The sequence below is a fragment of the Dreissena polymorpha genome, chromosome 4, assembly GCF_020536995.1.
Source record: "Dreissena polymorpha isolate Duluth1 chromosome 4, UMN_Dpol_1.0, whole genome shotgun sequence".
Classification (NCBI taxonomy): domain Eukaryota; kingdom Metazoa; phylum Mollusca; class Bivalvia; order Myida; family Dreissenidae; genus Dreissena; species Dreissena polymorpha.
The window spans coordinates 125,011,141-125,027,534 of record NC_068358.1 but is presented as its reverse complement, the minus strand read 5'-3'; the positions used below and the strand labels follow the sequence as shown (position 1 = coordinate 125,027,534).

The 16,394-nt window shown below is 35.7% G+C and overlaps 1 protein-coding gene and 1 long non-coding RNA gene across 2 annotated transcripts in view; one reads left to right on the top strand and one right to left on the bottom strand.

Annotated features, from left to right (window-relative positions):
* The window catches only part of LOC127875917 (uncharacterized), a 38,579-nt gene that overhangs the window by 10,746 nt on the left and 11,439 nt on the right, over positions 1-16,394 (top strand). The window lies entirely within an intron of this gene.
* Positions 4,274-15,644, bottom strand: LOC127875907 (zinc finger protein 608-like). The gene is made up of 5 exons (XM_052420656.1): positions 15,509-15,644; positions 13,068-13,233; positions 11,115-11,202; positions 6,403-9,485; positions 4,274-4,914 (listed from the first exon to the last, which is right to left on the bottom strand). Exons 2-5 carry the CDS (start codon positions 13,189-13,191, stop codon positions 4,859-4,861), a joined length of 3,351 nt encoding a protein of 1,116 aa, XP_052276616.1. The 5' UTR covers positions 13,192-13,233; positions 15,509-15,644; the 3' UTR covers positions 4,274-4,858.

Genomic DNA, 16,394 nt, shown 5'->3' with positions numbered 1-16,394 from the left:
TGTCACATCTTATAACAACCCAAAATACAGTCATCCAAATCTTTGGACAAGAATATCAGTAAAACTGATGAATGTTGGCCAGTAAATGCGGACAAGACGGTGTGACAATAAAGACTGAGTGAAAAGCAGCAGCTAAACTCCCTAGAAACAAGAGCTGTCTCCATAGGATGACATATGCCCCCGAAAAACGCTTTGATAGAAGTTATGAGCACTTTTCGAAACCTTAACGCAGATTTTGAAACCTTAACACGCACCCTAAGTTCAAAATCAAGGTCAAAGGGATCAAAATTTGTGTGTGTATAGAAAGGCTCTCCATATACACATGCATACCAAATATGAAGGTTATATCTCAAGGGACATAGAAGTTATGAGCATTTTTCGAAACCTAAACGCAAAGTGTGACAGACAGACAGACGGACGGACGGTGTGATCACTATATGCCCTCCTTTGGGGGCATAAAAATGTTGGGGAGCATAAACAATTTTAAATGAGGCTTTAAACAAAAAAAATATGGCTACATTCTACTCCAATCATTGTGGCTACAGTCCAAACTGACTAAGCAGCCAACTGAGAATGCCTACAGCATTCAGTCTGGATCCCCCCCACGAAAATCCTTCTATTTTAAACCTCGAACTCCCAAAGCATTTTTATTTGTGAGCGTTAGCTCACAAATAATGTAGAGGCAATTTTGCAAATCTGTATGAGCTTAACTACACTAGGAACTGTAACCCGTGACTGCCTGTGTGGATAACTGCAGTAAAATTAAGCAGACGACAAATGCTAAAAGCGTATGATCTAACAACTGCATCTGCCTGTTTATAGTTCCCACTGGTTCACTACATAGTGTGTATGTATTCAAAAGTATTTAACAGATTGTAAGACAACGTTGGCCAGTATAGCGTTTATCATTGAAATCTGTAAAAATTGGCTGCTTTCAGGGAAAACGGGGCTTAATGCATGACAAATAAGATTAGCCTGTGTACACTGATTAGCTGTATCAATGATTTGCTTTAAGACACACTCTTTATAAGTTTGGTTGTGGTCATTCAAACTTGCGATATAAAAAGCTATAACATAATTTTAAAACTGAGTTGCGTCTAAGATTATACAACAGCGAACAAATTCAGTGCCTTCAGCGCTTTGATTTCACATGCAAACATTCAAATTAATCTGCGTTGTTGTCTCTTATCTGTGTAAATGTAAAACTCCTGTTAAATTTCAAGGGCAGAAGCTTATACCACATCAGAAAGTTTCAAAACCCGCCATGCTTTTGTGGTTGAATTAAAATGCTGTTTGTGTGATTTTTGCATACAAATATATTTTAACAAGCTTTTGGTGTCTGTTTCTTAGAAGTTGAATGATACTGTTATACGGCTTATAACAGCATTTCAGACTTCAATGAAACGTGACGACCGTTATTTTCAAGTATCTTCCAATTAATGTTATACGAACTGTCGGATTTACTGAATGAACGAGATGCACGAGTAAATAATGTTATAGTTTATAAAGTTTTATAATAGAAGCATGTCTATACGTAGTATCGGCCCTCTTAAGGAATACATACGAAATTTGAAAGTGAACAAATACAAAAACACGCATTTGTTATATGTCAATATATAGTTAAATGAGTATTCTTTGACACGACAACGAAACCTGCATATAAATCAGCAATGTTTTGACAAATGCTGGCTAGACTCAGCTCCCTGTAGTAATCTGTTTCATGTACACTTGTCTCATACTATCGGCCCTTCTGATTGGTTGATAAGATTTGTTACTGTGCGCATGTGCTTGTTTTAAAAAACTAACTTAATGGAAAAACGAAACTCTTGCTCGTGATGTTCTTAAAATATGTTTACACTTTATTAAAAAATAAGCGCCATATAAAACATTTGATAAAGCTACTATTTATCCATAAACAAACTAACATAATTGTGTGTTACATTGTTTACGTTACTAAAAATCATAGCATCACCCTGGAATAAACATGACCTACTTTCCAACGAACACCGGAAATCATAAGAATGATCGTCGTAAAAGTCATGAATAACAATTAAATTTCTAAAAATTGAAAAAAATTCAACTTTCCACCACTTCTTGAATGTTTTTCTTAAAAGGCACGATACTATGATGAGGACTGATACTATTAGAGTAAGGAATAGATATGAATTTAAATAAATTTAAAGGAATTAATTTATATTCTTCAATAGAAATAATGTGTGTAATTATAATTAATTTTCGGCAATGATCCTTTGTTGACATTACATAGAGTGTAACGACTGGGTGGGGTAATGACCTTGCAATACTACCAACTGACCAACCATCTTAAAAGTGGTCACCCAAGAACAATGGTAAATTTTGGAAAATTCCCTTGACTGAACCCTGTTCTCAGGCTTACTGTATTGCTTTCACCTGCAAATTCTCAATAATAAAACACTGCTAAAAACACATCATATTTTTCAATTTGTTATACTAAATTTTGCTGATGATAACTATAGGGTTAGATATATCTTTCCATTCTTACAGGGAAGTATATATATAATATATGTCAAATACAGAAAATTGCATAAACTGTTTATTGAAATTTATAATGATGTCTACAAATAAATCTATGTTTTCATGATCTCTTGAATGCAGTGAATCTTTTCAAAAATAACCTACAACTAGCATAAACAGCATCATATATTTAGCGCAATCAACAGCGTCATATGTACAGTGAAAAACAACAGTTTTACTACAGTACTATTGCTTTTTAATACTTGAATATCATACAACTCAATATTATATAATTTTATTGAGGCGAACTTAAAAAAAGCATTGCATTCGTCCTGTAGTTACAATGTATCTGTAATTGACCGGAGTATCATTAACACCAGGTATTACAGTAAATCTGAGACATTAAAAAACAATAGCATTTTAACACTGACCACATGGTCAGTCCCCATTGGTAAGCACTTGAATTCTATCCACATGATTTGTTTAAATAACAATCAGATATAACATGACAAGAGCATGTCAAAAAAGTAATGAGTACGCCCTCATAGGCTGCTTTTAATAATATGAAGCCAGTTGTAATATTATTTTCATGAAATTCTAAGTTAAACAAGATGCGTGTCCAAAGGCACAATGCCCCCACATTCCACTTATTTCTCAAAAATCTACTTAATTAGTTGTTACAAGCACCAATCAGTTCCCTCGTTTGTTTTACATGTGAGTTATCTTAAAATTGCAAGATAAATGACAAAGTTAAATCCAGGACAAGCTATATTTTTGGCCTTTGACCTCTAAGTGTGACCTTGACCTTGGAGGCATGGAGACAGGTTTTACACCACAAGACATGCCGTTTCCATGGTGTTCATAGGGGCTTATTTTTTTTTAAGCATGATGAATGACAGTTAAAGCCAGACAAGCAATTTTTAAGGTCAAATTCTTTCTTTGAACTCTATGTATTACCTTGACCTTGGTGGTAGTGAGATTAATTTTAATACTTGACCATTTGTCTTCTGATAGATTGCATTTGTGAAAAATTATTTTTAAATCCATCCATAAATGTCAACGTTATGGCTGATGCAGGATGTTTCAATTCTGTTTTATTGCAAAATTTGAACATTAAAATTCCAATTATGACCTTAAAAGTAAAACGTAGTGCGATAGTATGATGTTAACATCTCGGTATACATGTACAAAGAAATGTGTAAATCAATTAATATCTGACAAAGTTAAAGCTCAGACAGAAAGTTTCAAGCTATTTTATGGCTCAATTTATACATTGACCTCTGAGCTCGACCTTTGCGGAAGGAAGACGGATGTTACAAGTGTCTTATAATGGTGGACATTTGTGCCAAGTTATTACATAATCCATAAATATACGTGTATGTCTAAGTTATGGCCAGATATACAGTTTGCCTGCTATATGCGGCCTTCTATGAAGCTGAAGGTGGCATGAACAGTGTTATAACTTCAGCAATTTTTAAAGTAGGACTTATTATAATTTATGCTGCACATGACTGACTCTATATCATAAGAATTCATGCAAGTTTGAATTTTTTAAGTTGAAAAGTGTAGGACAACTAAAGCAAACAATTGTGTCACCAGACATCTATGGTGACTACAGTATATCACGCCCTTTAATACAAATGGTAGGTGAATAACTATTTCTCACATTCAACTATTAATCACTCCAGTGTTATTATAAATTTTATTTTGAATAACTATTTCTCACATTCAATTATTAATCACTCCAAAGCGTTAATATAAATTTTATCAATGTTATTCATTGCAATTATTACAGTAACGAGTCAGGATTATGATTTTGTTTTCTATTTTAAATATAATACTACAATTCAAATTGAAACTATAATTCCATTTATATCAAAAGTACATGACTTAAAACAATTAAGCCAAAGTGGCCCTGTGTAGCTCACCTGAGTTTAAAGGCTTTAGCCTTTTAGTTAGAACTGCAGAACTTTGTATCCACTTTGCAGTTTTAGAGAGGAATTTGTTTCAGTAAATTGTTGGCGAGGACACCTGACAGTGACTGATCAGAATGGCTCATCATAGAGAACAAATTGCTCTGGTGAGCTAAAAACATGTTAAAACAAAATGTCTTCCTTTCAACAAAAACTTTCAAAATATATATTTCATAGAAAGCCCTGAATCCCATCAAATGTCCATGGGGAAGAATACTTTAATAGTTCCGTTTCCAGTGAATGTACTTTCACTTCGGAAGATCAGGTTTACTACATTGAATTTCTTAGTCGTTGTCTCTTGTACAACTGTAGCCTGATCTAGCGGTGCATAACCCACAGCTGGATCATGAAGAACAGAACTGCAATCCACATTCTGACTCCTCAAATCCCATTTACTTAGGTGGGTATTGACGGGGTGACTGTGACTGGCTTACAAACAAGGCTGAAACTGTAAAATATGACAAAATTAAAATCACATTTATATAATTTCAACTAAATAAGATATTCCCTGGTTTTTCTAAAGGGAAAGAAAAAGATTATTAAACTACCTGATACTCAACACAAACTGGTATTTACATGTAGGAAAAGAAACAAGGCTATTGTCAAGCAATATGGTCCCCTACCGGCTCCACCATTGTCAGAAATTCCACCATTTTCAGATTTATTTATTTTTTTGGTTGCCATAGCAACCACAATTTTTGACATTGGAACAAAATGAAATGGCGTGCATAATGTCCATATTGCCATCTATCCATGTTGCAAGTTTCATGAAAAAAATATTAAGAACTTTTAAAGTTATCGCAGGATCCAGAAAAGTGTGACGGACAGACAGACAGACTGACTGACACACAGAGCGTAAACCATAAGTCCCCTTTGGACTCCGGTGAAACCGGTAGGGGACAATAAATATAAAGAGTGTTACTTATGATTTGACAACGACAAATATTTCAAGTACAGTGGGTTTGGAAATCAATTCATTGCACAAAATGGCATGCACACTATATATAAACATATGGAGAAGAATGTTTAATTTCAGTTTAAGAATGACAAGGAGGGTACCAATGCTTATATAATTTTGTTTACTGCATTTCGTTTAAATATTCACCAAAAAATTTAAATGAGAGATCCGTATTGTCCATCTCAATCGAAAATTTACTACATATACAATTAAACCATAATATTATATGAAAAGAATTGATGGATGCTTAAGATTCCCAATGTCACCTCAAATAACTGGACCTTTAACTTATTGCCATTGCCAATTATGATGCCTTATTTGTGAAGAGTGATCCTGAAATCAACTCATTCATGGACAATTAACACCTAAGTTGGTACAAGCAATAAGCCAATTACAAAGTTTTATATTTGACATTTAATATTGGAAATTGACAGAGACCTTATGGTTATACACTAACAGACTAACAGAGCAGAAATTGTCTAAAAATTATATTAAATTTGAAGTATCTATCATCTCCCGGTCAGAGAGATGACCAAACTGCTGAAATATTATCATCATAGGACGTAGCAATGCAGTCCACTTTAAAGTACATAAAGATTGAAAATTGTTCAATCAACATGAATGATTTAGAATCGGGTCTTGCATAGTGGTTGCATAGTGCACATGTCGTATGACTAGGGATAAGGCAACCCCAGTCTCCGTATCATTCAATATAAAAGTCTCTGTATCATTCAATATAAAACTTAACTTAAACTCAAGCTCTGAATTTGTACGACAAACTCAAATTTGTATTCACAACCTTTTTTTCAGTAGACTTAAAAAAATTTTAATTATTTAATCAACTTTCAACTTCCCACTTTCAGACATTTTCCCTTGTTTTATCAGGAAACAAGCTTTTGTTGACACTGACCTTAATGAAAATGCTTTTAAAATTGGGACTTGTCATATGTAAGAAACTAAGTGGTTTCAAATACTCACCACTATATGGGTCATAAACCGGCGGATATCCAGGTGGACCCTGCATCGCTGTGCCTGGGGGCAGGCCAGGTCCCGGCTGCAGCACATGTGTGTGATGATGCGTGTGAACATGTCTCTGTGGGGGTGGGGACTTGCTGAAATCCCTCTGTTTATCATACGCGCTAGAGTTGGCATCAAATTTGCTCGATTTCTGAGGTACCGGAGAAGAATTTCGAGATCTGGGACCCACTTTCTCAGACAGTTCATGAATTTTGTGCATACTTCCATCTTTAGTCTCTTTTTCACTATTATGATCTACATTTCGTCCATAGCCCATTTGTGAGAGCATGTACTGGTTGCTTACGTAATTACCTCCCAACAAAACAGGGTTAATAGTGTTGTTCCTGTACATCGGGTTAGATGGACCCATTCCCATGTAAGGGTGTGGGTTCTGCAGATACGACATGTAGTTACCGTATGAACCGTACCCTGGGGCATCAGGAAATGAGGAAGAGCCAGGCGTAGAGCAAGGACTGGTTGGTAATGAACTTTCACATCCAGAATGCTTCTTATCCGAACCACGACTCTCACGAGTTTCTGAAAAATGCTTCTCTGATGATGTGTTTAATTTTTCTTCGGGAGGCCTAGTGCTGGAATCTTTTGATTCCTTATTTTCAGTTGAAGAATGTCCCCTGTTTGTAGTGTTATCGTCACAAACTTTTTCAGATTTTATAAAAGTACTTACATGCCTTGCACTTGAACTATTTATCGGTTTTGTTCCTGGAACTTTTGAAGACACACTTTCATGTTTATAACCCTCGGATTTTCGAGCCAAGTCTTTTTTCCTTTCTTCAATCATTTTTTGCTCCTGATACATTTTGAATCTACGTACATCCTCTGCCTGTTTCTTCTCCATTTCGTTCTTTATATCAATATTCTCCTGCAAAATCTGACGATTTTCACTTTGGTTCTCCCTTAACTTCTGATCTATCATTTTCCCATCTTTAGCAGGAGTTACGCTGTGAGGAATTGCTCCCTCACTTGGAGTGACACTACCTTCCACTACACGTGAATTGTCTTGCATAGATTTGTTTCCCGAATTTGTAGCGGACACTTTCTTATTTCCTGGAGTATTACCTCCATCCTTTTTTGCATGTTCTTCATGTGACGACTTCTGTTCGCCACTCAATGGACCCAGGAAATTTTGATCCATTCCAGATTGGAAGTAACCATTTGGACCATACGGGTACTGGGGTAAAGACGGCATATTATACAAACTGTGCTGATACATAACTGGATAGTCCTGCCTATGTTCAGGGGCAATGTTAGAAGAAAGTGCACCCGAATGTGACGGAAACTGCACATCTTTTTGCAGGTATTCACCCTTTTCCTTCACAGATTTATCATCCTTTTCAGTTTCTTTATTGACGTGACCCTCTAAAGACTCATTACACTTGTTTGCTTCTTGATTTTTATTGTGAGATAATACTGTATCAGCACTTCCTGAGGTGGGCTGGGGAGATTTTTGGTCCGATTTGTAACTACTGGACCTAAACGATGGAGGCTTATAATTCATTCCATAAAACATTCCAAAATGCTGCATCATGTGGGTATCTGAAAGAGTGGGATTGTCCAATCTACCATGCTCGCTCTTTTTGCATAAATTTGTTTCTTCTTTCAGTTTAATTTGGCAAGCTTCGGAAGGCATCGCAGGGGAAGCTGCATCGTTAGCATCGGAAATATCTGAGTAAGCGGGACTCTGAACATCGTCCGATACACTGGTGTCATCCGATCTGGACTGAGGTGAGCAATTTTGAGCATTGTCCGAATACTGAAAGAGATCTCCATTCTTTGGACTTGGTTTAGACGAAGTAATAACTTTACTGATCTCTTTTGAACTATTGTCACTTTGTGTGCTAGAAATCTGTAAAGGGTTTGTTCTGATAACACCTGTTCGTTCAGGTTTATTCTCGATTGGATTGACTTGAGCGAGGGTACGCTGTACACTATTGCTTGGCTTGCTTTTCTGCCCACGTTTTGCATCCTTGTTTGGGTCAGCCCGGCTAGAATTGATATGGTCTTCATTTCCCAACCCCTTTGACCCCTTCGGAACGGTCTTGTCAGATGAGGGCATTTGAGGCAGAGACAAAATAGATGTATTGGAATGTGTCATCTGAACAGCTGACGATTCTGCCTGCGGCAGAGCACTAGCTTTTGCACGATCCGGTTTATTTAATTTTCCCAAATCTTCAGTCACAGTTATGGTTGAGTCTTGTTTCAACTTTGATACAAATATTTCTCCCTGAGGTACTGCACTGCTTACTTCACGTGATAATGAATGGGACTCTAATGATGGGAATGAACATGACGTTGTTATTGATAATGCACTTGTAACATTTCTTCCTGAAACTTGACTTGAACACAACGGCTCAATAGTCGATTTCAAACCACTGCTTTCACAATTTTCTTTTGATGAACGAGTGTTATCAACTGATTGTTCACTTATAATTGCATAGTCACCATTTTTCTTTTCTATCACATCCATTGCATCATTTTCATTCACAGCACCTTTATCATCGTCATTATTCAAACTTTCACTAGCACGTTCATTATCTTTCTCCAGTATTTCTTTCTTACAATCGTTCATTGGAACTTCATTACATTCCTCCATATCGTCTTGTCCGTCATTAAATAAAGCGGAATGATTGTGAGACTTGTGGTAATTCAAAGCAGTTACATTCTTAAACTTTTTGTTACAGTTTGCTTCCGGGCATTCCACTCGTCCACTACTATCACTTAGCGTGACCTCAGAGTTTGCTACGGAAACCTGTGAACCTGATCGGCTACGTTTTGAACACCTATAATCGACCAATGGTAAATCCCCATCCTGATGGCGTCCCTTTCTTTTCATACCAATCCCAACAGATGATTCTGACTTCGCAGGGCTAGGTGGGGCAGTGAATGTTGAGGAGACACTGCTCCCTCTGCGGCCCTTTCTCAGCGTGCGCGCATCTTGTACCGGGGTGCAGGCTGCTGCTCGTCTTTTCCCGCGCCCCTTCGGTGTTCGCATATCCAGCTCGATGGACGGTGACTCGCAGTTGAACCTGAAAGTTAATAATTATATCTATAAAATGTGCAAGCCCGCAAGTGTATATTGCTGATACTGACTGGGTGACTTGTCACAAGGACAAAACTAAGACAAGGGACAAAATTATCACAAAACCAGGTTTTCAACTCAAATTGTGACCTTGACCTTGGAGATATTGACGTAATTCTTTCGTGCGACACACCGTCTAATGATGGTGAACAAACGTGCCAAATGATTATAAAATCTCACAATGATTGATAGTTATGGCCCGGACAAGCTCATTTATGGCCATTTTAGACCTTTGAACTCGAAGTGTGACCTTGACCTTGGAGATATTGACATAATTCTTTCGCGTGACACACCGTCCAATGATGGTGAACAAATGTGACAAATGATTTTAAATCTCACAATGAACGACATAAGTTATGGCCCAGACAAGCTTGTTCCACCCTCCTGCCAGCCCGCCCGCCGACATTCGCCAATCTAATAACCAGTTTTTTCCTTCGTAAAACCTGGTTAAAAAGACACCCGACGATTGTAAAGTAATTCTCCAGCAGTTATTTTAACAACAGAAACATCAATGTGAGAACACTCCACTACCTACAAGCAATTTATACATTTTACAAAGACCAGCTCTGAGAGCTGTTTGATATTGCCTAGAAAACCTGTACAGTATCAGACATATATTTCACTCTTATTGCAGGCATAAGACACGTGTGATGATTGTGGTGGTCTCACGAAAATTTCACTTCAAAACAAACCAATGGACAATTATCGCCCAATACCACTCATCTGATGCCAATGGCTCACTTTTCTGTCTTTGTTAATGCCTGCAACATATCATACCAATCTGAAGCTACTTAGATATTGCATTTCACTACAAACGTTTGCTATGGACATGTATGCCCCTGGTAAGTGCTTGACATTATAATTGGTGTCGAGTGACAAAACGTTATAAATATACAAAGCAATTAGTGAAAATTATGAAGAAGCTAAATACAAAGATATTTTTCTTTCTAACTGTTTATACGCATCATACCTAGGATATAATAGTGATCTTGGACATTAAAAGATGTATGCGATGATAAAACAAGGTTAATGTGTTCCTATTTATTCTGGAATCCATTTTTGAAAGTCACTGAGTAAGCCATGATTAAGTTTTCATCCAAATACAAACACATAGGGTGAACAATATATCCTGTTCCTCCATTATAGTTGCTTGGGCTTAACCCTTTCAGTGCGGGAACCGAATTTTGAAGGCTTTTGCAAACAGTTTGGATCAAGATGAGACGCCACAGAACGTGGCATCTCATCAGGATCCAAACTGTTTGCTATACTATAAATCAAAGAAAATGCTAATTTTAGAAATTCAGCAGATGACATTTTAGCAGACGACAAATTTCCCAGCATGCAAAGGGTTAAAAAATCCCAGGAAGCCCAACATTCTTTCAATCAGCTTTGTTTTGGTGAAAACTAGGCTAAATGCCTAGATTTAAAACAAATAATTCCATACAAGTGGAAAGTGTCATCCCTGATTAGTCTGTGCGGACAGCAGATGCTAATCTGGGAGGACACTTTAAGCACATGCTTTAAGCTCAGTTGTCCCCAAACAAGGGTCAATAAAAAACATGTTTGCTGTGCCAACCTGGGTGGTGCCCAGTCATGCCGTGTGGCATCCAGAAGTGTTCCCACATATGTCTTGTCCCGCCACGTCACATTGACAACTAGGACTCCTGTAACGAAGAAGTTATATTTTTTTACTTCTGTGGTAAATGGCAAATATGGATAAAAACACTGTATTATGTGAATTGGGAATAAGACATCAATTTGGGAATAAATTGTGTTTTATCAAAAGTGCATAATATGCAGTTTTATATGTTGCATTTATCTAGTTTTACAAATTATAATTAAAACATATACTTGCAAGTATAATAGCATCTTTTAAATTGATTTTACTTCAAAACTGGATTTTTTATTAATTAAAAAAAAATATCCTCATGAAATGAAACTGTGTCCATGTCGTGGCACGGCTTAAAATTACACTTTAAATGATACAAATTCAATCACTGTTAATGAAAAAGTCATGGAAAATTTCTTATTAAGCTTAAATTATAGATAATATATTACAAAAATATATGTAGATCATGAAATTAATAGTTTTGTTTGAGAAAAACACCAAAATGATGTCCATTCCCAGTTTGATGTCTTATTCCCAATTCACACAATACAGTGTTATAAAAGTCTTTGGCAGTTGAGGCACATACGGTAGTAATTAATGCACCCATAAAATGATGTCAACTGCAGCCAACTGCCACTGGCAACTGCAGATTTTATTGCAAGCACTCATCAACAACAAACATAATTATATCTGCAGGGCTCGTCATTAACTTTTGAAGCCACTTGTCCGATAGACAAGTAGACCAAAATTTCACTTATCCTGAACAAAAAGCAACTTGTCCTGACCATAATATCTTATTCTGCTCAGTACTTTGCAAAAGGATGTACTGGTGTCATAAAATGCATATTCTTTACAAGTGAGAATATTCTTGTTATCTTGGCAAAAAAAATTCAAGGGTTGCTTCCCTTGTGAACAGTACGGTGTATCACATGGAACTATTGGAATATCTCACGCTTTGTCGTTTAAGTGTAAACCAAATATAATCGAAAAAGTTTTGTGGTAACTCCACAGAAATAACGGATTTAAAGGCATTTTTTCTAAGTAATTAATTATAACGACCACTTGTCCCGTCGGACCAGCAAATTCTTTATTTACTTGTTCGTACTAACAATTTGGTTGTCCCGGACAGTCAGACTACTGTTAATGTCGAGCCCTGATCTGTGATATACATTTTAATAAGCTTCTACATAAGCTTCTAATAAGCAGAAACAATTTTTTGAAAATCTGTTACCGGTACATTCTATTTTAGTTAAAAGTTTATTCTATTAAAACATTCTATTTTGAGTCCCATTTGAAAAATTATTACCAGCTTGGGATATACCACACAGTATTATGTTAACTTAAAACCTCATAACATAATTTTTTCTATACAAGATTTGATATATTATATGAATTTAAAATGGGAAAAAAGGAGAGAGTAAATAAATATTGAACCTTCAAAATAATTATGTGAATAATCATGATTTAAATCTTTTTCATACAATGATACTGCTGATATGTCTATAGAGAAAGAACAAAATTACCTTTGTTATAAGTCTTAATGATAATAGTATCATATTAAAATAATATTTCAACAAAATATTGGTAAGATCTTGTTTCTATAAAAATAATTTTGCTTTATTTCTGTATACAGATTATAAACCTGTTATTACCCTAGGGCATGGCTATAAAACCATTGAATCTTAAGCCCTTGTAGTTTCATTCCTTCTCAATACAGGTGCTAATTGTTGTTTACTGGCTGATAAACAATGTGATATCTATAATTAGACATGTTTTACTTTGTAAAACATGTGTGCGCCGCTCCTCCCCAAAATTATAGCATGGTAAATATGAATAAAAAACATTTTGAGCCAGGGAAGGCCCAGACTATAAGATGCTGTATCTAACAAATACTGACAGTAAAATAACTACTGCCCATACCATTTTCTGACTCTCGCCATACTATTCCCTCTAGAGTCACACTGGTTCCTGGTTCACATGGTCCTAGCAAGTCTGTTTCAGTAGCTACTGCAATATCGGCAGTTTCAGTTGCAGAGTCCTGCATGGTGTTGCGCAATTCTTGTTATCCAATAAACAGCATCTCAACCTGCAACAAATGTTTAACACATAATGATAGTCACACATACTAAGCAAGGACATAAATAAGCAGGAATCCAATACCCAGCTGCCCCCAACCTTTGAGACAGGCACTTGATTTTCAAAGAAAACATTTATGTCCTCTTTATATAATTTGAAGTCTTAAAAAAACAAAACTGGGCAAGCATTTTTGAAATATGATTTCATAACCTTGATTTAAAACACTTTCTTAACTGCTTCTAAAAAAGAAGCAGTTAAGTACGCACATTATACAAACCAAAGACCAGCCATCAATTTTAAAGCTCTGCAAACAAATATCTAACAAATATTTAAAATAATTAAATTATAAAACACTGTAGCAGGCCTTTTTCTGTCTATTTTGGGGAAAAGTACCTAGCAAAATCGGGATTTTTCGAGTCGTGAAATCTTCCAAATTGGGAATAATTTTCATCGACAAAAGCATTATTTGGGCAGGGAGTTTTCCAGTCATTTTGGATAAAATTCATATAAATTATGGTTATATAATTATTTTGTAGGTTGTTTACAAAATAAAATTGAGATATAGAGTCTAATAATCATAAGTCATGGCACTTCTTTAAAAAAAAAATTATTATTTTTTTTTTAATTGGATTTTTTTTTTTAGAATTGGGAAAAAATATGCATATTTGGCATTGGGAATGGGTCCAACTATCGGACCCGTGAGAAAGGCAGAAAAAGGCATGTGTAGTTACAGCAAACTTGTACAATCATGTAGTTGCTGAGTACCAATTAATGAAAACATATGCAAAAATAGATATGATTGTCACTTGACTTTATAACATTAACAATCACACTTACATGTATGTTGATTTGTATTTACTTGAAATATAGGATATGGCTGTCAACATCTTTGGTGGATATATCAAGACACATCTAACACTGGGACCAACATTATGACTGTCTTTTTTTTTAAACTTGCTATTTACAAGTAACATTGCATATAAATCAAACTATAAAAATATCTTTATCTATTTTGTTAATAATGTCATATAAGTTGAACCTTACAAATACCAAAGACGATTGTGACATAAATTAAACAAAAATTAATATTTGCTTAGACAAGAAGAATGTTGCTATCAACTTGTCCGTGGACAAGCAAATTATTAAAATATTTCCACACCTCTTATTTCGCTTTAAACACAGTAGAAATTGCCTTGAAAAAACTTAATTTTTTTGAACTAATTAGTATATCCAAGCAGTTTGAACTTTTTACCACAGGGAGTGGATTAAAGAACTTTCATAATTGTATTTGAAACAATTTACTCACTTTTCATTTATCAATATCCAAAGGCCAATAAGTCGAAAAGATCCCCAAAATACAGAAAAAGAACACTGAGCCTAAATAAACTTGTGTTATGGTCAAGTGTGTGCTGATACATTGCAATTTTTTTAACTATTGCCAAAAAACCTGAAATGACAGTGCTCCAGCTAGGCCTAAATGTAAGGGCGCCGCGCCCTGCCCTCTCGAACCTCTGCCCTGCCCCCCCCCCCCTCATTATTTGGACGTGGTGCATTTAGCCACTGCATCCGACGCCCCTAAATCCCATTCTCATAGAATTCAGTTGATGTACAACATAATAATTAAATCAGCATAATACAAATCTCAACTTTTTGTTCTGAATGCATATACTTGGACAAATGTGTTTCACTATTTATTTACAGGGAAGACTGGACACACAGTGTAGCTATCAAATTTTTATACACGAGTTTTTAATAATAAAAACTGTTCAACCTTGTAAAACTGTTCCAAAATAAACCACACCCACCAATACCTTTTAGGAAAGTGATTGGAAATGAGAAATTGAAAGTACTTAAAGCAGTAACATTTAATTGTTTGGATAAATTTTCATTTGATGCGCAGCTTAAAAATAGCAGAGAATTATGGACAAAGTAATGTTGCACTGACATGTACACAACACTCGTAATCATAACATCCGGTAGAAGGGTCGATTGGGTTTTAGATCTACCTTGTGATAATCATAATAAGACAGCCGAGTGTGCATCGCCATGAAAAAACACTCGAGAGATCGCAATGTTGACTCCCAAAACAGAAGAAAACCTTATTTTAAAGGATCTAAAAGACACCTTTATCAGTCTTGCTAATTCGCGTTTGCATGAAAACTATCGGACATTTGTTTGTGTGAAACTTATCACCTCCTCAAATCAGGCGACGTTAATTAGCCTTTTGATTTTTGCTTGGACCGAAATCAGAACTAAATTATAATAAACATGCATTAAAAACTCACACTACATCATCCATAAATGCCAGCAGTTGACAAGAATTTATGAACTACACGTTTTAGTAACTGTTAAAAGTATTTGCAAACTTCTTTGTTCATCTCGTTAAGAGGCTAATTTCCACCATATCAACACCAACCAATCACAGCTTAGAACGAAATGGTCGTCGACCAACCATAACTAACTTTATGCACAGCGTATACACTCTTTACCATATTAACGCAACTGTGCCTTACACATGATCAGATACTCAAGACGCAAGGTTCATGATACTTTGTTAAAGAATTAAGGCATTACTTGGCTGATTCATAAGACGAAATCCTCTCTCGCAATATTCATTTTAATATCTCACAGATCAAGGTCACAGAGGTCGAAGGTCAAAACTGGTTCTCCTCAATTGTCTGCTGTTCACATATCAATATGTGTCTATATATTACATAATAACTTGACTCAAAATTTTAGACATCTTGAGATAATGTTTATCAAGTTTTGCATGTTCATATAATATAATTATTCATGTCGACATGGGCATATAGTAGTGAACCGTGTGTGTGTGAGTCCAGATTATCTCTCCGTTCTGTAACGTTTACATTGCTGTGAGGATTGTAAAATATTTTCGCACTAATATTCCCAATAACCAGCCCATATACAACTACCATGCTGTGTCCGACATGCCACTTATATAAAGAGAAGTTTGATATTTCTCAAGAATATTTTTCGCCATGACAAGACAATTAGTTGCGTGCAAATCTAGCGCTCATCTGTGCATTGTCAAATTAAAAGTTAATGTTCAAATGTTATTAATTAAGATTATTAACAATCGTTTCCGCTCGTAGTTGTACATGCATTGAATTTTTTTAATATAACTTCTTTACATTATTCGCCAGACCGTAC